This window comes from Folsomia candida, unplaced genomic scaffold (assembly GCF_002217175.1).
Source record: "Folsomia candida strain VU population unplaced genomic scaffold, ASM221717v1 Fcan01_Sc013, whole genome shotgun sequence".
Lineage (NCBI taxonomy): Eukaryota > Metazoa > Arthropoda > Collembola > Entomobryomorpha > Isotomidae > Folsomia > Folsomia candida.
This window is the reverse complement of record NW_019091205.1, coordinates 3747543-3771842: the sequence shown is the minus strand read 5'-3', so window position 1 is coordinate 3771842 and position 24300 is coordinate 3747543. Positions and strand designations below refer to the sequence as shown.

Below are 24300 nucleotides of genomic sequence, written 5' to 3'. Positions count from 1 at the left end.
GATCAATTTTTTAGTGCCCCAGGTTGTTTGTTTCAAATTTCCTATAAAAATCACTTCAATTCATTCACAAGATGGATGAGTAGTATGTCCCAAAAATATTAAACAATGGAAGTACACTCTTAGGAAACTGAGATTAAATCATTACTGGCCGAAGTACATACATATGTACATAGACCGGTCTGGTATGGTAATAACGAGCGTTACCTTTTGAAAATTTTACCATTCAGAAACAGACTATCACCAACTCAATAGGAAATTACTACCAATCCAGTATGGAGGATAAACGTGCATAGACTGTAAAACATATGGTAGCGTCATATACGTTCTCCGGCCAGTGATGAGCCAAAGAGCGTACACCTGTGAATATCCAGGATTTTTTACAGTAGTTATATTTTTTTAAGGACTTAATTTGTACTTGAAATCACAGTGTGAAAATATGAAGAGTGTACAGTGTGAGGTATTCTGTTATTCCGTAATCTATTCACCTCTATGTCCGTAACACTTCATTTCATTTGGGAGTTCGCTCCTTTGAGAAGTCTAAAATCGAATTTTTAAAATGAATTCATGAAATACTATTTAAAAAAAACATTGGGAACACTTCTTTGAATATTTAGACATTTTACGAACTTAATGTTTGGGATTATGTGCCCTGGGTTTATAATGATCATGGTTTGTAATGAGCGGGGTTTGTAATGATCCGGGTTTGTATTGAGCGGGTTTGTAATAAGCGGTTTGTAAGGAGCCGGGTTTGTAATGAGCGGTTTGAAATGAGGGATTTGTAACGAGCGGTTTGTACTTTCCGCCGACCCCCTAGACCATCGTGTGTCGTAGTGTAGCTTGAAAAAAGGCTAATTTTTAGTTTGATTTTTTTAAATTTTGATTTAAATAAAATTTTGATTTAAAAAAATTGTCTGCAAGTAAAATTTTTGGTTTCAATCGGATTCAGGTTTTTCCCTTTCAAATTAATATCTCGGCAGTCTTGCATAGATACGCACAACTAAATACAAGTTAAAGTATTACTGATATTTTAGAGCAGGCAAATTATACTTGAGTAGCAATAATTTCTCCTCATTTTCGGGACGTGAAAAGCATTTGAGGCTTCTGTGGCTTCCGAAAAGACTCGCTCGATATAAACGTTAGTTGCTGGAATATAGCAAATTTTGAATTTTATAAATAATAAATTGACGCTTTTGTTGGTAAGTTAACTAACTTGCTGCTAAGTTTTTTGTGACCTGATTTATATTGAAAATTAAATAAAAACTGAACTACCCGTTACCCGTGCGGGTAGTTCTCACTTCCCGCAGATAACGGGTACCCGCAGATAACGGGTACCCGCATGAATCGTGCGGGTATGCGGGTAACGGGTACCCGACCCGTTACCCGCGGCAACCCTACTTATATGGATTGAAATTTGGTTGGAAAATGCGTACAAAAATTAATTCCGAACCTACTTAAAGAGTCAAGATTTAACATTCGACGAAGCATGGCCTTGTCTTCATTATTCGTCGAAAGATGTGTACCCTTCTGCAAAGTCCATATAGAAACATTTCACATGATGATTTAATCCGACCTTGTGTTCACCATCAGAAGAAGGAAGACTATTTTTGCTGAAGACATTGCCCACAAAACTTTGGGGCACGATTTGTAGGGCGAACGCAGTGGGAAGTAGGAAAAAAGTAGGAAACCCTCATAAAGTAGGAAAAAAAATCGAGCACAAACGAAACAGCACCAAGTTACAAATTGTTTTAAAAGCGTATTTAACGTAGCTGCCGAAACGTTGAACGACGCTGATGAAGAAATTCGTGAATTTGTCAGAATCAAGTTTGTACACAAAAATTAAACTCCCTTATACAGAGAGTGGGTCACTTATACCGAGAGGTGTTTAAAAATTGTTCTAACCTATATATGATGTTTTTTTGGGATAATTAACTTGCTCGATATGATTCCCCTTATTCTGGGCTACAAGTTTGCAACGTTTTTTCTTTGATGAAAACACTTCCTGACAATTTTGGAAGCTCATGTTTTTACCACTTGCCCTTAAAACTTTTCCAAAGTCCATCTAAAGTCGTAGCTAATTTGTACATTTTCTCCACGAATCAATCATGGCTGGAAAACTTTTTCACTAGTACCTTCCTTAAAATGGTCAGAGAGGAGCCATTTTTCAGAATTTCGAGCAAAAAAAATCAGAGTCATATCAAATTGGTTTATCTATCAAATAGTGTAGGACGTGTTTGTTTAAGTTGTCCCACTTTTTTCGCGCGAGCGTTTGAATTTTTCTTAGTATAAGTGCCCCATGCCCTGTAGATGGAACAACCGCAACTGATTTATAAACCAATTCTTTAAAAAAAACTTAGGTGAGGCTTGCTTAAAAGGAGAAAACAAGCGGTTATCATCGTGTATTAGAATAATGTGCTAAATCAATTTTCATCTCATGATTTATAATTTTCGGTAAACAGAACAGCAAAGTATATGCGTTTGGGACCATTTGCCTCGCCGTGGGCCGTGATTAATTGAATACAAATATGCCATCTTACATAAATATTAAACTTTGTTAATTTGTAATTTTGCAGTCTTGAAATATATTTCTAGAATAGGTCTAGATTTTAAAAATTCATGTTCTGCTGTTGTATGTAATATTGGAAATTAGCTCAACCTGGTAAATATGATCAGAAAACGATTATGGATAACAAAATTAACCAAAAAGTTATATATTGTTCCATAAGAACGTATTTGCCGCAGGTGCGTCACAAATTCTCTGAACACAAATAAATTTTAAAATTATTTTAATTCACAAAACGGCCCACGGCGAGGCAAACGGTGTGGAATTGCTAGTCAAAGTAATATTTTAAAAAATAACTTACAATGCAAGTCTTTTACGTGTACAACTCAGATCTGGTTGGGACCAATTTTATTTTGTTCACCATAAAAAATAAGCATACCCGTATTTTTTCATTTTTCATAATGCGCTAATTTGAGCGCTAGGTGCGAATTTTAAAACATTTTTCAGCCAAAACCTCGGTTTTTTAAAATTCTGTAAATTTTCGAATTTTAGCGCGAATCCAAAAATTCGAAAACATGTCTCTTCAGAATGACTTCCTTGACTTATGAAAAATCCACATGCATTATTTTTTTGAAAAATTAAAAATTTGAAAAAGTTTATAATTTTAGTGAATTTCAGAAACTGGCAAAAAAGTTTAAAAATCAAATTTCGAGACAATTGGATTTTTTATAAATCAGTTAAGTGATTCTGAACAGACATGTATTCGAATTTTTGGGATTCGCGCTAAAATTCGAAAATTTACAAAATTTTTAAAAACCCATGTTTTAGCTGAAAAATGTTTTAAAATTCGCGCCTCGCGCTCAAATTAGCGCATTATGAAAAATGAAATAATATGGGTATGCTTATTTTTTGTGGTGAACAAAATAAAATTGGTCCCAACCAGATCTGAGTTGTACACGTAAAAGACTTGCATTGTTAGTAGTCAAGTGATATAAAAATTGTTATAGAAATGAGTGCAATTTGGTAGGTAACGATATATTTCCCAAAATTAGCAACTGATTGTATATTTTTTTCTCATTTCCTACTCGTCAAAATGCACATACTTCGTGCAGTCGCATGTATTTTCCTCTGATGTTAATTTGTCATTTGATACCTCTGATTTTGCACTTGTCAAAGTGTACTTCCAACCAGATTTTCTTCTGATTTTGTACTTGTCAAAGCGTACTTCCAAGATGTTCTTCTGATTTTGTACTTGTCAAAGTGTATTTCCAACCAGATTTTCTTCTGATTTTGTACATGTCAAAGTGTACTTCCAGCCAGATTATCTTCTGATTTTACACATGTCAAAGTGTACATCCAACCAGATGTTCTTCTGATTTTGTACTTGTCAAAGTGTACTTCTAACCAGATTTTCTTCTGATTTTGTACATGTCAAAGTGTACTTCCAACTAGATTATCTTCTGATTTTGTACATGTCAAAGTGTACTTCCAACTAGATTATCTTCTGATTTTGTACATGTCAAAGTGTACTTCCAACCAGATGTTCTTCTGATTTTGCACTTGTCAAAGTGTACTTCTAACCAGATTTTCTTCTGATTTTGTACATGTCAAAGTGTACTTCCAACCAGATTTTCTTCTGATTTTGTACATGTCAAAGTGTACTTACGTCTAGTGGTGTATTTTGTCAAGATTTAGTATTAGTCGAAGTGTACTACAATTATTAAGCTGCATTTTGTAATTAAATGCTACTAAGGGTATTTTCTAATGACACCAGACTAGTGTACTATGTTTATTGACTAGTGTGCAATTTCTAGCAGTTTTGAACTAGTCAAAATGTACTTCTAACCGGTGTGGTGTATTTTATTCTGATAACTTTGTTTCGTCCGAGGGTAATTTTGACCGGCCCTTGGCCGGTCGAAATGTACTACCCCGGCCCGAGGTGTACTACTAACCAGGTTCGTAGGTAGGTAAGATTTTCCAGGCTTGTTCTCAATATTCCTAATATTCTCGATGTGCTCAATATTCTCGATATTCCTGATATTCTCGATATTCTTTATATTCCTGTATTCTTGATATTCCTGATATTCTTGATATTCTCGATATTCTTAATATTCTGGATATTCGGAATATCAAGAATATCAGGAGTATCGAGAATATCAAGAACATCGAGAATATCAAGAATATCAGGAATATCAGGAATATCAAGTATATCTAGAATATCTATAATAATATATCCAGATATCCACCGTCAGACAACCACTCCCAGATAACCATGCACGATAAACACTCTCAGATAACAATGCAAGATAAACACTCCCAGATAACCGTCATTAGACAACCACTCCCAGATAACCACCATCAGACAGCGACTCCCAGATAATCACTCCCAATATCACTAACATTTAGACATTTAGACATTTAGTTTTTAATTTAATTTATTTTGAATTTTCGCGCCATTTGAAACTTGACTTTCTTTACTTTCACTTCCGTTACAGAACATTTACTTTCACTTCCGTTGCCAACAGACATTTCCAGCTTATAATGTAGATAATTAGCAATCAGTGATAAATTTAATTTTCCACTTGTTGCAATTACTTACTCACGCAATATGTATTTTTGGTAGTACATTCGCAATACAGAACTAAAGATTTAAAGTGTATGTAATAATCTAACGATTGTTTAAGAATAAATCATAACTTAACGTTTAAAAATGTTTGAACAGTTTTCTTGATGAATGTACAGCTTTAACAATGTCATGTTCTCTGCCGACAATATTTTTTCTGCAGATGGTGAATCCACAATAAGCCGGAACATGGTATAGACACACTCTTTCAGGTTCAGGATTACGGCTGGTTAAAAACTCGATAATACCTGAAAAAAATATAGTTCTATAATTTGAGTCATTTTCACTAATAGACAAGATAACAAACTAGAATAACTGACCGGCTCCTTTGAGGTAACGTTTTTGTGCCCATTCCAAATGTGCTATGCTCGAGAGAAAATTCTGTGCTGCGATTCGCATTTCAGGGTGGGACAAGGGTGCAGCGCTCTCGTCGTCGAAAGTCAAGGGCCACTTAGAGGGACTCGGACGAGAAGGCCACACCCGGAAAGAACCCCAAGTTCTCTTCCATTAAACAAATTAAACAAATGGTGTCCAAACTTTGGCACAATTTCGACAAGCTCCTTTTCAGTGAGAAACTCCCACTCGGACGGGTTATCGTGAAGAAAAAAGCAACAGCTTGCCGTTACACCTTCAGATTTTGATTTTAATTGTTTTTAACGAATATTCGTTTGATAAACCGGTGGAGGAGAGTAGTTGATTGATAAACAAACGAACACGAGAAACTCAGGATATTTTGAGTTTCGTGGTGGAAGAGTCCACTGTTTGTAGGGGTGTGGGGCATTGTGTTACATGAAGAGTGTAACATTGTGTAGGAGGCCCCTTAAGGGATCGTCCATATATTACGTCATCAAAATAGTGGGTGGGTGGTTTTCCGAATTGATGACGGTTGTTGGCATGGTGGGTGGGTGGTTTCAATCTTGATGACGTCAACTTATTTTTCAAGATTTTTTTTCCAAGACTGCGTAAATTTTCAATTTTACATATCAAATCTTTAAAACTGAAAAAGACACCGCACCAGTTGGGAGTTGGCGTCAAAGGTGGTGCCGAAATTGGTGCCCACACCGCCCGGGTCTATTTCAACCACGGCCACCACACCCCCAAGGCGTTCCTTAAGATAGAATTTAGGAACGCCTTCAATGAAATACGGCGGGATACTCTTCTCCATGCCGTTCGGGAGCGGTTTCCATCAATCTTCCCATTTGTGTCCCAGTGCTACGCCAACCCCTCGTCACTTTTTTATGGGACAATACCAATCCCTTCGCTCCTAGGGTGCCATCAAGGGGACCCTTTGGGCCCCGCCCTATTTTCCCTAGTCATCCACCCCATCGTCGAAGCGCTAGAAACGGAACTAAATATGTGGTATCTCGACGATGGGGCCGTTGCGGACTCTCCAGATAAGGTTTTGGCGGCGCTGGAGACCATTACCAAGACGGTAGCAGAAGTAGGGCTACATCTCAACCACGACAAGTGCGAGGTGGGTATTTTGGGGGCGGATCGAGACACCGCTATAGACATTCTCCTACGGTTTCAGCAGGCGGCTCCCGGGATCCAACTTTTGTCCCCTGAAAGTGCAATGCTTCTTGGTGCCCCCCTTACCAACGAAGCTATGGAAGTTGTTTTGACAACCAAGACGGCACAGTTGGCCAATTTCTCCCAGCGCCTGCAGCAACTTTCCGCCCACTCAGCCTTTTTCCTTCTCCGGGCATCGATCTCCATTCCCCGCCTTATATACTTCCTCCGCTGCGCTCCAACGTGGAGAAAGTTGGATGCCCTAGCCAACTATGATGCTACCCTTAAGGACGCGCTGGAGGCGATCCCGAACTGCTCTCTCTCAGAGGCTGCCTGGATACGGTCATCTCTGCCTGTGAAGGAAGGCGGCCTTGGGGTTAGGCACGCTGTGGATGTGGCGATACCGTGTTTTCTTGCGTCCGTCCACAGCGTCCTACCCCACATGGAACGTCTCCTTCCAGAGCATTTACATGGTACCGACAACGCCATGACAGAGGGGGAGGAGCGATGGACCGCCTACGGACCTGCGGGACTTCCCGCCGAAACAATCAGAGGAGTGCAGGCAGCATGGGAGCGTCCAATTCTAGACATCACTTTGTCCCAGTTGCTACAAGGAGCCACCACCCCTGAGGACACCGCCCGCTATTGTGCCTTGCAGGATAAATTTGCGGGCGCCTGGCTTAACGCCCTCCCATCGCCCCAACTTGGAACCCTGCTATCCAACGAGTCTTTTCGTGTCTCAGCTTCTCTCCGGTTAGGCTGCGACGTCTGCCAACCCCACAATTGCCCGTGCGGGGCGCAAGTAACTGCGCGAGGCTACCATGGCCTTTCTTGCCGACATAGTGCAGGTCGATGGTCCCGCCATGAGGCTGCTAACGACGTTGTCGCCAGAGCGCTCCGGTCGGCGGAAGTTCCTTGCATCCGGGAACCGGCGGGATGCTCTAGAAAGGACGGGAAGCGTCCCGATGGAATGACGCTAATCCCATGGTCAAGAGGAAAATCACTGGTTTGGGATTTTACGTGTGCCGACACGTTCGCCCCCAGCTATCTTCCTGACACTGTGCGCTACCAAGGTGTCGCAGCCAGCGACACCTTGGTAGAAGGCGGAAGATGGCAAGAGGAGGAAATACGCTTTCCTCTTGGACCGTTTCATTTTTGTCCCTGTCGCAATGGACACGACGGGGGTGTGGGGCCAGGAGGGGCTTTCCCTCATCACGCAGATTGGCGAGAGGATCGCCGCAAGAACCGGACAGCCTAATGCTGTCACCTTTCTCCGGCAACGAATCTCCCTGGCCGTCCAGCGAGGAAACGTTGCCTCCATTTTAGGTACCCTTCCGGAAGGCAAAGAATTGGAGGAGGTGTATTATTTTTGATTAATTAATTTTTTATTAATTTTGACTTTTTTATGATTTCTTCGTTTTTTATTCAGGTTAGGGATTCTAATGTACGACTCCTTTGTAGTCAGCTTTTCTGATGTGTAATTTGTGTAATGTATGCAATAATAATAAGTGAAATTAAAAAAAAAAACTGAAAAATTGCTTGCAGGATTGTGCATATGTTGGTGGTATGCATATTTTTGGCTTGTATCTGGCTTCCATGAATAACTCAAAGTCCGCATTTATTTTAAAATCTCTGGATATCAGGTTGCTATTAAAATTATAAAATCGAATTATTTTCCTCAAAGGTGAAATTGTTGTAATTATTTGCGTTTCACAAAATGAATTAGATGGACTGGTCACTGAAATAAAGTGTCAGGTTATTTTGACCTGGAAAAAATGAGTGCATAAATCAAATGTAATGAAACTTTTGTGCAATACTAACGATGACCAGGCCGAACTTTTTTATATTTCGTGGGTCCAAGTACACCATCCCTACAGGTGGAGTGAGGACTTTGTCGCCCACCTCTCATGACCGCTTTGCCACTCGTTTCACCAACATCAATGACGAATTTCTCCATAACCCGCCCAAATTCTTCCAAATTTTTTGGTGTTATTTTTTCCGAGTATACTGTTTCTCAATTAATGCCGAAATCTTTAAGTGAGCCGACACGTTTGGAACGATGTCTTTTTTGTCGTCGAAATCGGTTTATCCCTGGAGGGAAAAATCGATCTCGAAAATTCGATTCAGCGATCGTCCATCAAGGGACCAATCTTTAGATGACACACTCTTTCAAATAGATCCCGAAGGTCATCATATTCTTGGTGGAAGCGAATGGATTTGGGACGCTCCCATTTTTCTCGATCGCCAGCCATTTATGTATTGCATTCGAAATTTTGTCCCGCTTTGAATTTATAATTCCAACGAACATCATTTTTATTTCTTCGTGAGTAGAACTTTCCAAGAATGATGCTTCGAGGTCAGCGGGGCAGTAGTTTTCATCATCCACGACGACAAACCTCTGGGAGTCGATCTCAACATTTTCTCAACAAGTTTTCGACAATTTGCTCAGCAATTTTTATTTTCTGCGTATATTGGTGGGATTTTAATGTCTCAAGTTTTGGAGCCGATCTTATTGGCTTTCATCTTGCGGAGATAGGTTTTTCAAATTTTTATCTTTCTAGGTGCAGCCCCAACGGACATGTTGGGGTTGCCTCTAAGAACCTTTTCCACGTTTTTCGTCACAGGTTTGGCTTGCGGGTGGACAGACCAGGCGAAATTTTATATTTTGCATTTTTACGATCCGTATATCTGTATAGTGTACGATTAATTTTGACCGGTGCATCCCTTGAAGGATAAACAGGACAGGAGCCCTTTTCCGATCCGAGAAAATCACTTTTTCGCAATGGCAAACTAATTTCTCCACTTCCGTCATTTTTTTGAAAAGAGATAATCAAATTCTGTTGTCAGTTTCAGAAAGCTTTTTAAGGACCAAAATACTGACGAGAAACATGAAAAAATTTTTGCAGAAAACCCCAGCAAAGATCCCCGAGGGTTGCACCCAGACAACTAAAAATTTCAAAGCCCTATCTTCCGAAGACAAAGCCAACAAGATGGGCTACAAAACTTTAATTAAATTTTAGACATTAAAACATTTAAGACATTAAAACCGCACCAATAAACACACAGAAGATAAAAATTGTAGAGTTAAAACAAATTGTCGAAAACTTGTTGAGAAAATGTTGAAATCGAGTCCCAGAGGTTTGTCGTCGTGGATGATGAAAACTACTGCCCCGCTGACCTCGAAGCATCATTCTTGTAAAGTTCAACTCATGAAGAAATAAAAATGACGTTCGCTGAAAATATTAATTCAATGCCAAGCAAAATTTCGAATGAAATATGTAAAATGGCTGGCAATCGACAAAAACAGGACTGTTCCAAATCCATTCGCTTCCACCAAAAATTTGAAGTTTGGACTTTATTCTAAAGAGTGTGTCACGAAAAGATTGATCGCCCCTATCAGAAAAAAACATGTTTGATTTTTGCCTGACCTGGGTACGTGCTAGAATGCCAAAAAATTGGCAGGGTACCATCGAGGGAAAAAATCTAATTTCGTTGAGAAAAAAGAACGCTCCTAACTTCACTCACAATGGAGGTCTCCCAACGTATGCTCACAGATTTGGACGAAATTAGTGTCAATCGATCACAAATATAATTAGTATGAAATTTGCAAATGGAACTATCTGTTAATACGCAGGTTTGGCGGAGATATTTGCATAAAAAGAGGAGAAAACGCACCAAAAGGCCGGCATATTTTTCATTTTCCAAATTTCTTGCGCATTTTTTCTGGTTTGAATGCAAATATCTCCGCCAAACCTGCATATTGGCAGATGATTCCATTTGCAAATTTCATACTAATTATATTTGTGATCGATTGACACTAATTTCGTCCAAATCTGTGAGCATACGTAGGGAGACCTCCATTGTCAGTGTCATTGAAAGATTTTGGGCATTAATGGAGAAACAATATACTCAAGAAAACAAGACACCAACAAATTTCGAAAAATTTCTGCGGATTATGGAGATAGTCATCGTAGAAGTTGATGAAACGAGTGGCAAGCTCATGAGAGTCTGTGACAAAGTGTTCTCTCCACCAGTGGGGAAGGTGTACTTGGACCACTGGAGGTTAAAATTGTCGTTAGATGTGATTCATGCATTCATTTTCTACAGGTCAAAATATCCTGACACTTACAATATGCGGACAACTCTTACAATGACACATGTAGCGTTATTTCGTGCTCTTACGATTTTCGAGTTTGATGGCTTAAAATTTCCGTAATTTGGGTTGAGCTATAAGTTCTCACGATAGAATCGATTCGTGTGGAGAAAATTGTCTACTTATTCCGCATTTAGCAAACAGCGGGAAATTTGGTATATTACGCCTCGCCTTGTGTATTTTACAATGCGCTAGCATTAATTGATTTTCTCGGATCTTGGCCAGCTTAGTTTTGAATTGTTAATGCACAGAAATATTCCGATCGTATGCTTGCATTTTCGTCAATGCGAGAATTGTCGACTATGGACTAAAGTTGGTACATATAAATTTTTAGCCCACAATATCATTTTTACTATATAAATTTTGCAAATTCTAACCCAATCTCAAAAAGTTCAACACGTTTTCTCATAATTCGTTATCTTATGTTTCTTGAAGCTCTTAATGGTCGGAACTATGTCACTATTTCTGAATTTTGAAAAATACTAGAAAATCTGACATTTGTTTAAATTTAAAATATAACGATGAGTAGCATTTTTTAAATACTCAACGTATTACTGAGCAGAACACGTATCTTCCATACTACGAAAGAACAGAGTGTGCAAAAAGGCGCCTTTTTGGGCAAAAATTCATGGCCGTTTTGCCCGTTTCAATGCCTGATTGCCTTTTTGTGTGCTGTTTTGCTTTTTTCTATATGTTTGACTGGTTATTGCCTGGGCTATTTTACAAATTTTAATGGACGCGAAAGAATGTCATTAGCTTCACATTTCGGTTTTTCTAGAACATGTTAACCTGTAACTTCTTTAAATACTCCACAAGACCATTTACCTACGTTGTCATGATTACTACGAGTATTTATGAATCACCTCAAGATGTACATAATTTTTTTAATGATCTCGACAATAATCCAGCTCAGCCTAATAAACATAACTTAATTATTCACATGTCGACAAATCCTGTGAACTCTGAATGATTGCAAATAATATAAACAAGGCCCCAAAAAAGGGAAATCTTAGTGAGGCTTGGTGCGACTACAACTAATAAATAAAATTAGATTGCAGAATTTTTGCATCGCCGCTCTCTGTACCATTCTTTACTGGAAGCATTAAGTAATCATTTGGAATAAATGGCTCCCCTCAAACATTCTTGTAATTTCATGAGAATAAGAATTAATAGGATATCCAGAAAATATTAAAATTAAATATTTGTAACTTTAGTTGCATATTTGCAAAAATTCGTAGTTCACAATTGTTTACCCATTATATTTGTTCCCAGTTAATTTACCAAACTTCTCGTTCACTAGTAAAAACGTCTTCTTAAAAGTCCAATTAATTCAATAAATGTAAAAATGCATGTGTATGCAAAACAAAATTTATATTGGATCCAGTAAGAATGGTCCAGAGAGCGGTGATGCAAAAATTCTGCAATCTAATTTTATTTATTAGTTGTAGTCGCACCAAGCCTCACTAAGATTTCCCTTTTCTGGGGCCTTGTTTATTTAATACTTGTAATTGAGTTCTTTATATATTTAACAATAAGCACCACACATTCCTTAAAGCTAGAGTTGATTAGAAGATTTATTGTCAACAACATTAATGCTTTGCGTCGCTGCAAAAATTTGAAGGTTTTCTAAATTTAATAATCTCCCGAGTTCTTAACCGATTTTGATCATCCAGATTATAAATTCACCAAATCAGTTTGAATGTCATATCTAAATTTCATAAGAATAATCGGTGCAAAATGTCATCAAAATCGGTTGAGAAATGACGGAGATATCGTCAGTGGTCACTTTTTTGGGGAGGGTCAAATGCATACTTAGTAATTTTTTGTTGCTAGGTATTTGCCTCACGAAGAAAAAACATGCGATCGTATGATCAGATTGCCCCGATTTTACCAAAGAGGCAAACGACATTTCGGGCAATCGGGCATGGTCAAAATTCACCAGCCTAATAGGCAAAAAGGCATTTTAGGCACGGCATGCCCTTTTGCCCTTGCACACTCTACGAAAGACTGACTAACATGTCCATTTGCTTCAAAGTGATTAATACCGATCGTAACTCCGTTAATGTTTTTGAGTGAGACTCAAATATTACTTATTAATGTGGTTAAGGGCCGGGGCCATAGCTGAGTGGTTAGAGCGTCCATCTCTTTCCGCAGAGGTCCTCGGTTCGAAATTGGGTGGTAGTTGGAATTTTTGGTAAATCAACATCAGCGTGCTGGGATAGTTGTCTACTTGGGGATAGTCAGTGACTGAAAAAGGCAGAAGCTGACTCCTATCTGGGCTAAAGACTCCGGTACGGTACATGCTGATGAGTGATACGTGTTTTCTCCAACCCAGTGATTTGCATTAACGCTACTGATATGATAAGTAGTATTATGCAATTGTAGCTGTCCAAATGGAACCTATCCCAACCTACCTAGTTAAAATCTACCTGTCCTACCTACCCTGCATGTATGCAAGAGCCATGAGCTAATACGCGTACGTTAAACCCCTCCTTTTTTTATTAATGTGGTTAATAAAGCTGTGTTGGTCATAAAAATAAAGAACCAAATATTAGCTTTATAACATCTATTGATAATTTTAAGATGTAATATGTTGACGTCATCATAGGGGGTGGGTGGGTGCTTTTGAGAAGTGATGACGAATGATGATTTTGAGGTGGGTGGGTGGTTTTTTCAGGATTTTTTGATGACGTAATATATGGACGATCCCTAACTGAGATTTTTGTTGAAATTGATTATATTAATCAACGTTCACAAAATAAATTCAAACCTTTATTACAGGATTGTACTACTTGAGACAAAGTATCAATAAGATTTACATATTTTCAAAAATATTTGAACAAAACGTGTTTCTTGGTGATTTGCATTAACAATTGATTACGTTGGGGTTGGGAATCACTCCTCCAGAAAAGTGAATGGGAGCCCCACTGCTTTCGAATATGGGTTGTATTCTTTTCCGCATTTCCGGTACCTGAATTTATTATGAGGGAGACTTACATAAGTGGCAATAATAACATATGCAAATGATATATTATTCCGACGAACCTCATTGCCATATATTTCCACGCTTTTAAACGCTTTGCTGTGAAGGATTAAATCTTGAAGGTGGCAAAAAAAGTCTTGCTCTGGGATTCTAGTGATCCTAAATTTGATATGTTTAACGCCTGAAATATTTGTTCAGTTTATTCAATAAGTAAATATTTATAAACATTTTTTCATAATAATTAATCTCAATGATGTATGCGTTTGTTACCGGCGAAGGTACTTTGTAATTCTATACTTCTTCGGTAATAATTTATAATCGAAATGTAACATATCTTTCACAGCCTCCAATGTCGCCCTTCTGGTAATAAAAATTTTACCGACACCGGAGGCAATTTCTTACCCTTAGAAGACAGCTATTGTGTCACCACGGGGTAGAATTGCATGGTACCTCCGCCGGTAACAATCGTACCAAAAAATTATTTACTGCAGTTATAATTACTACCGACATTTTATGAACTTAACCCTAGTACTCAGGACGGATTTTTCAAGCCAAGCGACATATCTTTTGCCTTAAATTTAATAAATTACACATTCACTGGATTTACTTTAATTTCACGACGAATCGGAATGTTTCTTGAAATCAATTACAAAATATTGCTTAATTTATTTGTTCTTGTGTTCGCTAAATTTTTTCACTTGAAGAACACGTCCTGCATACTAGGTTTTACGACATTCTAAATAGATTACCTTTCCAACAAGACAAGCTTTTGAGGACTGAAATTAGAATTGACGCCTCCCGCATACCATACAAGCGAACTTTAACCTGTTCGAGATCCCACGTTTGAAACGGGTCTAACATTCGGTAAGTGTCATTGGTTATCCGATTGGGGCCACCACACCCCACTAGATAAAAGTTCTTTACGGCAGGATACATTTTAACAATCTTCCCCGTGAAATCGCCCTCTATTCGTGTCTGATCTAATGTTAGGCTGAGAGTTTGAACTCTTCGGTGTCGTTTCCACAAAATTTGAAGAGTTGACGACTCGAAATGGATTAAGTTTAGTGTCAGCTTTTCAAGTTTAGGAAGATGGTATTCGTCAAAGAAATTATGAATTTGGTAGGCACGTACTGCCCAGATGGTGAGAGTGGTAAGTTTTGACATAACGGGGACGTCCTGACACTGTAATGTGTGCACATTATTAAGTATATCTATGTGTACATATGTATGTCCTTACTATAAAAATATACGGGTTAAAATATCTACATAGATTAAAATATGTACATTACATGCTACAATTCCCATGCACACATAAAACTACTGGCATGTAATCTCGAACTGCCAAAATCTCAGTGATTTCACTACACACTAGTATCGAAAATATTTTAAATTTTCCATAAAAATTTCGTACTTAAATATTTAGATTAACACTTGTTATATATTTGTGTTCTTGCTCATTTATTTGGCACCATTGTGAAATAATATAGGTTTTAAATTTTATAATGGATAACGTTTTGGCACAACTATGTAGCTTAGCAATTCCAGAATTTAAAAAAGTTTCCATTGGGAGTTATATTTGATATGAAATTAATTAATATTTAGATATCGTCACATTTCAATATTGGTGAAATTTTCACTATCTCCATATGCCGGATTCGAGAAACTGGTTCGAGATTACATGCTCTAATATCACCTTCATAAATCAGTTAAGATCTTAAATACCTTTGGCGTGTATTCCCAATTTCCGGCACCTTCATGTTGCAACGTCAACTCGATTAAGGAATCCTTCACCTTTGCCAATATCTCCGTTACAGTGAGCAAGTCCAAATCAGGACAAGCGTCATGGAAGAATTTGTCATAATTAAATTTAAGAAGTTTTAGGTTTATGCACCCCGTCAAATCAGGGTAGAAACGGAGTTTGAGCGAGGACAAATTCGGTGCAGAATCAATCAGTGTTTGGAGAAGGGTGTGAAGTTTGAGGGATATTTCTACGGTGGTGGGGGCAACCGGGGAGAACTTGAGTGAGGTAAAATTCCCTAGAATCGGGAGTTTTCCACACGGCTGATCAGGATATAAATCGAGACCCATGGATTTGAAGTTTTTGATGCAGATGTGTTCGATTTGAGAGGACTTCAGCATCCTCATCCCTTCCATGATGGCTATACCTGTTCAAAAAGTATTTATTCAGTACATAAAAACTTCAACTAAAAAACTTTAAGCAATTGTTCATTCGTCATTCATTTATTCGAAGTCTGAAAATAAATACGTGTTGAAAAACCTTTATTCAGTACAAATTTAAATTATTACAGTTATCCATTCGTCATTCATTTACTCAAAGTTTGAAAATAAATATCCATTCCTTATACATACACGATTCATTTTTTATCAATTTAACCCATGTGGTCTGAAAAACAAATAATGTATAAAATTATTCTTCATGATGAATACTTCGTGAATCCCAAATGAACAAAAAATTCAAGCCAATAATTTATTTAATAACGAATGAATAATTTATATGTCGAATGCGTTTTTTACCGAATAAATGAATGTGAACAGGTATGGTTATAACGTTACCAGTCTTTTCTGTGGGAACGGACCGATCGAATTCCCCTCCGATGAAGATGCGCCGAATGAGTTGATCGTGCACGGGAGACACCTGCACTAATTTTGACCCGTCATATCGGAAAAGCTTGTTGAAATTGTAAAGGCACCGTTTTCCTAACGAAGTAGCGCCAATCTCGCCCCACTCGAAGCAAACGAGACGTGACGTCTTCAAGTCGGGGGACGTTGAGATGGGCGAATATGACGTCGAGGATCTGATTAAGAGTTAATCGATTAGGATAAATTTAATAATTCATTGGGGACTAATTAACTAGTTGTTAGTGAGCAAATTATTTACCAATGGATTCATCAAAGCTTTGGACATGGGGTTGAAGGCGACGTTGTCGGAAACTTCTGTAAATTTAATGTCAAATTAAACATGACAATTTTTCCGGTAAATTTTTAAAATATTTGCACGAAATGGCACAAGGTTTGCAATTAGGTACAGACAGGGTGGTTTAAATGTCACACTACAAGGGAAAATTTTGCATAAGGAAAAGTCCCAAAATCTCTATTAGTTCCAAGATTTGGGGTTACATATTTTTAATAATTAATATATGTAAAAACTAATGAAACACTGATGGTAAAATTCTTAAATGTTGAGTTTCACAGACAAAATTTCGGTAACTAATGGAAATTTATGAATTTTTCTCATCGAAAAATTTTCGATTGTAGAGTGACATTTAAACCACCCTGAGTGCATGTCGGCTAGACTCGATTTCAGCAGGATATAAATATTTTAATTTGCTCAGGAATTAAGTGAAGCTACCTAATTTGCTACAAACTTTTGGGCTTTCAGGCTGTACCAAGGTTCGGAAAACCCCAGGGTTTTTGTAGAAAAACCCAACCCCGGGGGCTTTTCCGGGGTTTTTGGGGTTTTTGTGGGTTTTTGGGTTTTTGTGGATTTTTGTGGATTTTTGTAGATTTTGGGGCAGGTTGAACCAGAATTTCTAAAATTAAACATATGAGAAAAACTAACTTAATATACGAATTCAGCATGCAATTTTAACCGTTCTCATTGACTTGGACTTTTACATCGGAAAGTACTTTAACATGTAAATCTGAAAATATGCAATGATATTTGGAAATTCATGTCGCACATGAAAATTCTTAAAATTTCATGATGAATCCGAAAATGTAATTAGCATTGATCCAAGTTGTAGTTTAAGGGATTTTGTTTCAATCTGCTTCAAAAACCTACAAAAACCCCGGAAAAACCCCATTAAGCATTAGGGTTTTTCCGGAGATTTGATACCCAAAAAACCAACAAAAACCCCATAAACCCCAACCCACAAAAACCTTGAGCTGTACCGGCTTCTTAAATTTTTGCTCTTGAACAAATTAATACTCAATGAGGTCGATGCATTTAACCTAATCGATTTAGCAGGCTTATTCATAATTACCAGAAATTTTAATATACTACATACCTAAATTTGAATAGTCCATTCCCCCCTCAAGGTGAAGATGACAACTCAAATTGCTGCACTTTACATTTAATGTTTTGTTATATAACAAGTAAATATGTAAACCTGTACAAAATAAGCATTACGAATATTTTGCGTAAAAGTTTTTTCATCGGAAGGTAGGTCCTTATTATGCAGAGTTTGGCGACATAATGAAAAGCACATTCTCAAGGGAAATAAATATGCAAGGGTTGAATGAAAATCCTCGCTTTTAAAAATAAAAATAAATTTACTACATGGTAAAGGGTGTAAATTGCTGTTCTATTAAGTGAACCATACAAAATCGGAAATACAGAGTAAATTATCCTCTTGCATTATTTTTATAAGTGTTGTAAGGTGAATGGGTAAGATAATTTAGTCAGTGGAGGCAAATATCTCGGTTTAGTGGTCGAGTATTAAAGAGAAAAGCCATTAACTTACACATGCATCCTCTGAGAAATTTGGGATAATTTTACAAGGGTCAATAAGCTCGAGTATACATATAGGGTGGTTTAAATGTCAGGTTACAATGGAAAATTTTTCAATGGGAAAAATTCGTAAATTTCCATTAGTTACCGAAATTTGGCCTCTGAAATTAAATATTTTAAGAATTTTGTCATCAGTGTTCCACAAGTTTTGATAAAAATTAATAAAAATCTCAATCCCAAAGCCGTAACTAATGGAAATTTACGATTTTTTCCTATTGAAAAATTTTCCATTGTAACCTGACATTTAAGCCACCCTGTATATACATAAAGGATTTAACCGTTGAGGCTTAAACCTTTTGCATGGATACATACAAAGATAGGCTGAAAAGTACCCCTAACGAATGTATTCCATTTACACTTGAGACACTAAGGACATATGTACGATGTGGAAATGAGATGAACATGAATTTTTGACACAATATTTTGTTTCTGATTTATGTATGTAAGTGTGCATATTTATTTATTTTCTAAGATTTATTTAAAACATCAATATTTCGTCACAAAAATATTTTCCATTACAAATCTAGTTAGGTTTTTCTAACTAAATTTCTCATTCTAGCTTCAACCTATGGATTCACAATTGTTCCTGTAAACAAAGAAGTGGAAAATAAATTAACTACTTAGGACAGAAAAATTTCCAACACACTTATTTAGCAATATTGTCACCCTTCTAGAAAGTAAATGCACCCTCAACTCTAAAGTAAAGAGTTCGAGTAAAAAATGAGCATCTAAACTTTACCCATTGCCAGGTTAACTTTACTCTGCATTTAGTAAAGGTTCCTTAATTTAGAATTCAGAATGCATCTACGCTTCAAAATGGTAACAATATTTTAAGAATGCACTTACCCAAATCCATCAACAGTAGTAAAGCCTGTTCTCTGTCTACTCCCTGCATACATAGACAAAAAATTAAGAATTTCGAAAAAATTGCAATTTTTGGCATTATTTAACTCTACAAAAATGCATTTACCAAGAATCCAAACAACATATTCATGTATGACCGGGCCCCTTCCGTCAGTAAGATTTCCCGTCCTCCCGCTTTGTCCGGAGAATCGAACTCTTCCTTGAAAATTAGCCCGCGTCCCGCCCACACCCCTTCGTCCCAAAAGTTTCCATTATGCGAAAAGTTTTCAGCCCAGAGGCGACACGAGTCGAAACGGAGCGAGGTCACGACATCGGTCACGATCGGGCGCCCACCCGCCATTCCCTCGCTCACGGTCAAGTTCAACCACAACTCGACATTTGTGAAGGAGTGGGCATACGCGCCGGAACCGCGGTAGCGAGCGTAAATTCCCCAAAAGCCAGATTGGTCGATCCATAAGTCGTAGGTACCTAAATGAAATAATTGGAATTTCAAATTAGTTACATATCTACGAATTACGTAATTAATTAGTAAAAATTAATTTGACAATAAACGTTTGATAAAATCTGTGTTTTTCTAAGGCGAGACCCAAACGTAACCATGCACCCAAAAAAATACGTGCATGGTTACGGCGAAGCCATAGTATGCAGTTAAGTGGACACCTCAAAACAGTCAAACAAGATTGTGAGAGAACCATACGTCGTAGAGACATGCGGTTTCGACCAATGGGTAGTAAATTCTTTGTAGTATTGCGCATAGATCTTTGGGCTTAATCGGTTCATACCTTCATGGTGTATTTCTAATTGTAGTGACTTTTTTTTCTGTATCTCAAAATATTCCGCTGAAAGTGAAAAATCGGCAAAGGGGAATCGAAAGGGCTTAAAAAATTATTAAGATCATTCTTTAGGGTCATGAAAATCGCATGCAAAATGACGAACTTATGGAGGTTTGAAATTTTTAAAATTCAGTTACATCCATAGCAACTATAGTAAAGAAATTCTTTATATGTATGTGTAAATGATGGCCCGAGCCAGGGCTTATATAATCGTCAGGTCCGTCTGTCTGTAAATTTGTAATGGCTCGTAATGGAACAATATGAATTAAGGAAAATCGGAAACATATTCATCTGGAGGGACCCGAAAGGATTTATTTTAATCGTCGTATCAAACCGCAATTTGTTACATATGCTGCCAATTGCTAAAATGCTAAAATGCTAAAATGCTGTCGTTTTACATCGAAAGGACTCAGATATTCTCTGCTTTTCAGCCTTAAGTGGTGTTTATACTTCACGTCATCGTCACGTCCTCCTTGAAATCCGATTTTTTGATTGGCTGAACGAAATTATCACTACGACAATTAAAAATTTTAACCAATCAAAAAATCGGATTTGGAGGAGGACGTGACGATGACGTAAAGCATAAATGCACCTTTAGATGTGGACTTCTTGCCTAATAATCTGTGGCAAGTCGTCTCATCCCAACAGAGAACGGAACTCTGCCGGGGGCTGACTCAATGGCATTGCCATTCCGTATGGCTGGGCTCACCCTGCCATGAGAGACAGCACCTACCCCGTACTAACACAGAGCCAAGTAGGATTAGCAATAGCTTCCCGGCTGGTGGAATCGAACATGTGACTGCGTGGTGACAATCCTACCCTCGAACCACCAAGCCAAAGGGCCTTGCTACTACTGTTCATTCAAGATTAATATGCAGTAAAAAGTCTGAAAGGTTATTTGGCGGATGATTGGTTTCCATTGATTGAGTTTGTTTATATTTTCCAAATTTCACCTAATATTCATTGAAAAAGTAGACAAAATGTACCTAATTAAATCGTTGTCAATGTCAACCAGCAACTTCGACCATTTGACCTTTTACAAAATTTTGAGGACTTTACTACATATTAATTTTGAACGAACAGTAATGCAAGAATGTTAATTTAAATTAGAACCATTAGTTTTTATTTACAAGATATTGATATGCATTTATGAAAAAATTTGGTGCAAAACTTCGGATTGGGTGATAATTGCAACCTTTTTTTGACTCGGGCTATATCAAGTCTGCACTGTGGGTTTTTAATGACGTAGTTAAAAAATTATTCACTTAAAAACGACAAAATAAATGAATTAAAAAAAATAAAACTAAGGCGAGAGGCGCTATTACAAACAAGAAACAAGCCCTCCCACCAACACCCCCGTCTCGCCGTGGCCCCATTAATATTTTTATATCTTGGGGGTGTAACCACAATTTATGATTCAAACCTTAAACTACCAATGTAAACTGCATTTAAAATTGATATATTGTACAATCTTATATTGCACTGCACTTTTAAAACCTATTACCTGTAGTTCTTACATTAATTTCAATTTAAACATGCCGTCTAGCATTAATCAACAGAGTTCGGATAAATATATTCTTAAAAACCCCGAAACATTTATGTAAAATGTTTAATAAAATCGACAAATATGTATAAAAACATTTTTTTAATTAAAGATTTTTGATTAAAGAAAATCTATATACCAGAACCAAGATCCTAAAGTTTCAAGTCAATCGGTATTGTTGTTGAAAAAGTTTGAAACATATACATAACCTGACTCTATTCATCAACCTTCGTACAAAAAATGAAATATTTACTTCTTAAAACCAACTTTTAATGTAGGCAATCATGTGACTAAATACATTCCAAATTTGCATTCAGAAATTTCAGAATTGAGCTAGCTGCTCTGGTAAACGAGTTAAATAAACAAGATTTCGTATTTTAATTTCCAACATTTGTGTGACAATTTTATGACACTTTCATGAAAATGACATGCACCCATTTTGGCATAGTATCACAGTATTGGTTTTTTTAATTGTATATAACGCAGGAAAGAATTTCAAAAAATAAAATTGTGGTTACACCCCCAAGATATAAAAATATTAATGGGGCCACGGCGAGACGGGGGTGTTGGTGGGAGGGCTTGTTTCTTGTTTGTAATAGCGCCTCTCGCCTTAGTTTTATTTTTTTAAATTCATTTATTAAATAGAGTAAATAATCGAGTACAACACAATGGGTGTAAATACTCACGAAAACGTCAAATTTCTATGGAAATTAATGCCATCAAGAAGATTTCGAGCTACTCACGAGACAAAAACGTTACAATTCTGTGATACACAGACCAACAAAAATTTCATAGTTTTTAGCAAGTTTTTTAAATATTGGCTGGAAAATTTCCACAAATTTCATGTGCTTAAACTACGGTTTGACGAGCTATTTGAGAATTGACGTGAGTACTTATAGCGTCATTAAAATTTCGCAACTTTTTACTACCTGTAAGAGACGCTTGTGGAATCACGAGATGAATGTTGGCCTCGTAAGTTTCATTATCCGCATGCACGGTGAGAATTGAGTCAGAAAATCCGAATAAAAGTGGATTACTAAAGGACAAAAGTGATTATGTAAATAATAAAATATTTGCATGCTAATAATTTAATCGACTATTTAATTTCTTACTATGTGTGCGACTCTCCGTCCTGAAACAGCCATTCGTGGCTGTAAGTAAAGTTGTCGAAAACCATGGGCTCCGGGATGGGGTTGGTCCTGGCCAACAAGTGGGCTTGAAGTAACTGGAAAAATACCTGGTTGACATACTCCGACCTTTTAAACAGCACTTTGACCAGCTCCGTATCTAAAAATCATAATAAATAATTTCACACCACATATTTTGCACTCTTAAAAATAATAGTACCATTTGAAAAGTAAATGCATTCTGAATTTTAAATTAGTATACTATATAAATCCGTAGAAAACTTTCCTTTTAATCGAGTTAAAGCTATGTTGGATTTTTGTATACTTTCCATAATTTAGGATTGAGACGGCATTTACTTTTCAAACGGGTAGCATTATTTTTAAGAGTGTAAAGATTTCGCACAAATGAATATATAATTAAACTATTGTACTCACCATTACTCTGCCCATGGATTTGGGAGGTGAGCATAGCCCCCACAATTACTACAAGTAGTCCCTTAATACCCGACATTTTGCGATTTATTAGTATTAAATTTGTGCAAAGTATTTTCGCTGGATGTATGTAAATAGAGTAAAGTTAAGATGTGTGCCTGACAATTATTACAAGCTTGTTTATATACAAATGGATCAAATGCGTAATACTCGCATGGTATTGATTGATTGATTGATTAGGTACTTTGCCCGTGTCGTACTTCGAGTTATTATCGGACCACAACTGATCAACTTTTGCCCTGTTATCGATACAAAATGGGGTGATTGAGTTGACAAAGTACTTAATGGAACCATGTTTACTCAAAGCTCAAGTGCCAGATTTCGTCAGCCATCCATTAACAAAGACTGCACCAAGCTGCTTTATGCTATGATTTTGTCCGTCCATGTATGTATCTGTCCAACCGTCCACGGGTGTGTCTGTCTGTTTCTTAAAAACGTCAAAGATAAAGAAATGCATAATTCTCGTGTATGGTGTCACTTTAAAGGAAATTTCGCCACGAACTCAATATTTGTGACCTAGGCGAAGGGGTGAAAGGTCATGCATCACATAATTTTCATTTGCTGTCATTTCGAATTTTACTGTAGAACGCTACTTTCTTATCTTCGTTGGACATGGTTTATTTACGGGGTACGGATGCTGTCATTGTGAAATGTTGCCCTTTCATTTTTTATGGTGTGTAAAATCTCGTATCGAGTTGTATTTCGTCATCATGCACGAGTTGGTTGATTACATATTTACTTCGCTGAAAGGTGTCCACACGATCAGTAATGTACAAATAGATTGCCCAACTTGCCTCTAAATGGGGCGGTGAGCGCCCCTTTCCAGCACATAGCACCTGAGCACGGTCGCCAACGATTTTCATATCGAGCATCGTGGGTTCGAACCCTGGTCGGGGTATATAATTTTTTGTTTACATTTTTGTTAACTTTTTAGACGATAATTGCACGTCAACACATCTAATTATACTACGATAAATGATCTGCACTTAAATATTGTGCCCGATGTGAATTGCGTAATCGAATTTCTTAATTATCAACAGTAGCTTAACCAACCGATTCAATAATGCAAGAAATGAAATTATAATCATACAATTCTTTTGATACTTTCATTCTGTCGTACTTATTAACATAAATTTTATTTG

The 24300-nt window shown here is 37.2% G+C and overlaps 2 protein-coding genes across 2 annotated transcripts; both read right to left on the bottom strand.

Moving 5' to 3' along the window:
• Positions 1-13651: 13651 nt before the first annotated feature.
• On the bottom strand, positions 13652-15922 carry LOC118437503. The gene is made up of 4 exons (XM_035856545.1): positions 15491-15922; positions 14518-14950; positions 13831-13949; positions 13652-13756 (listed from the first exon to the last, which is right to left on the bottom strand). The coding sequence occupies exons 1-4, from the start codon at positions 15920-15922 to the stop codon at positions 13652-13654; spliced, it is 1089 nt and encodes a 362-aa protein (XP_035712438.1).
• Positions 15923-18732: 2810 nt separating this feature from the next.
• LOC110855697 lies at positions 18733-23369 on the bottom strand. The gene is made up of 6 exons (XM_022104107.2): positions 23102-23369; positions 22652-22826; positions 22469-22575; positions 19270-19631; positions 19146-19188; positions 18733-18885 (listed from the first exon to the last, which is right to left on the bottom strand). The coding sequence occupies exons 1-6, from the start codon at positions 23175-23177 to the stop codon at positions 18866-18868; spliced, it is 783 nt and encodes a 260-aa protein (XP_021959799.1). The 5' UTR covers positions 23178-23369; the 3' UTR covers positions 18733-18865.
• Between the last annotated feature and the right edge of the window lie 931 nt (positions 23370-24300).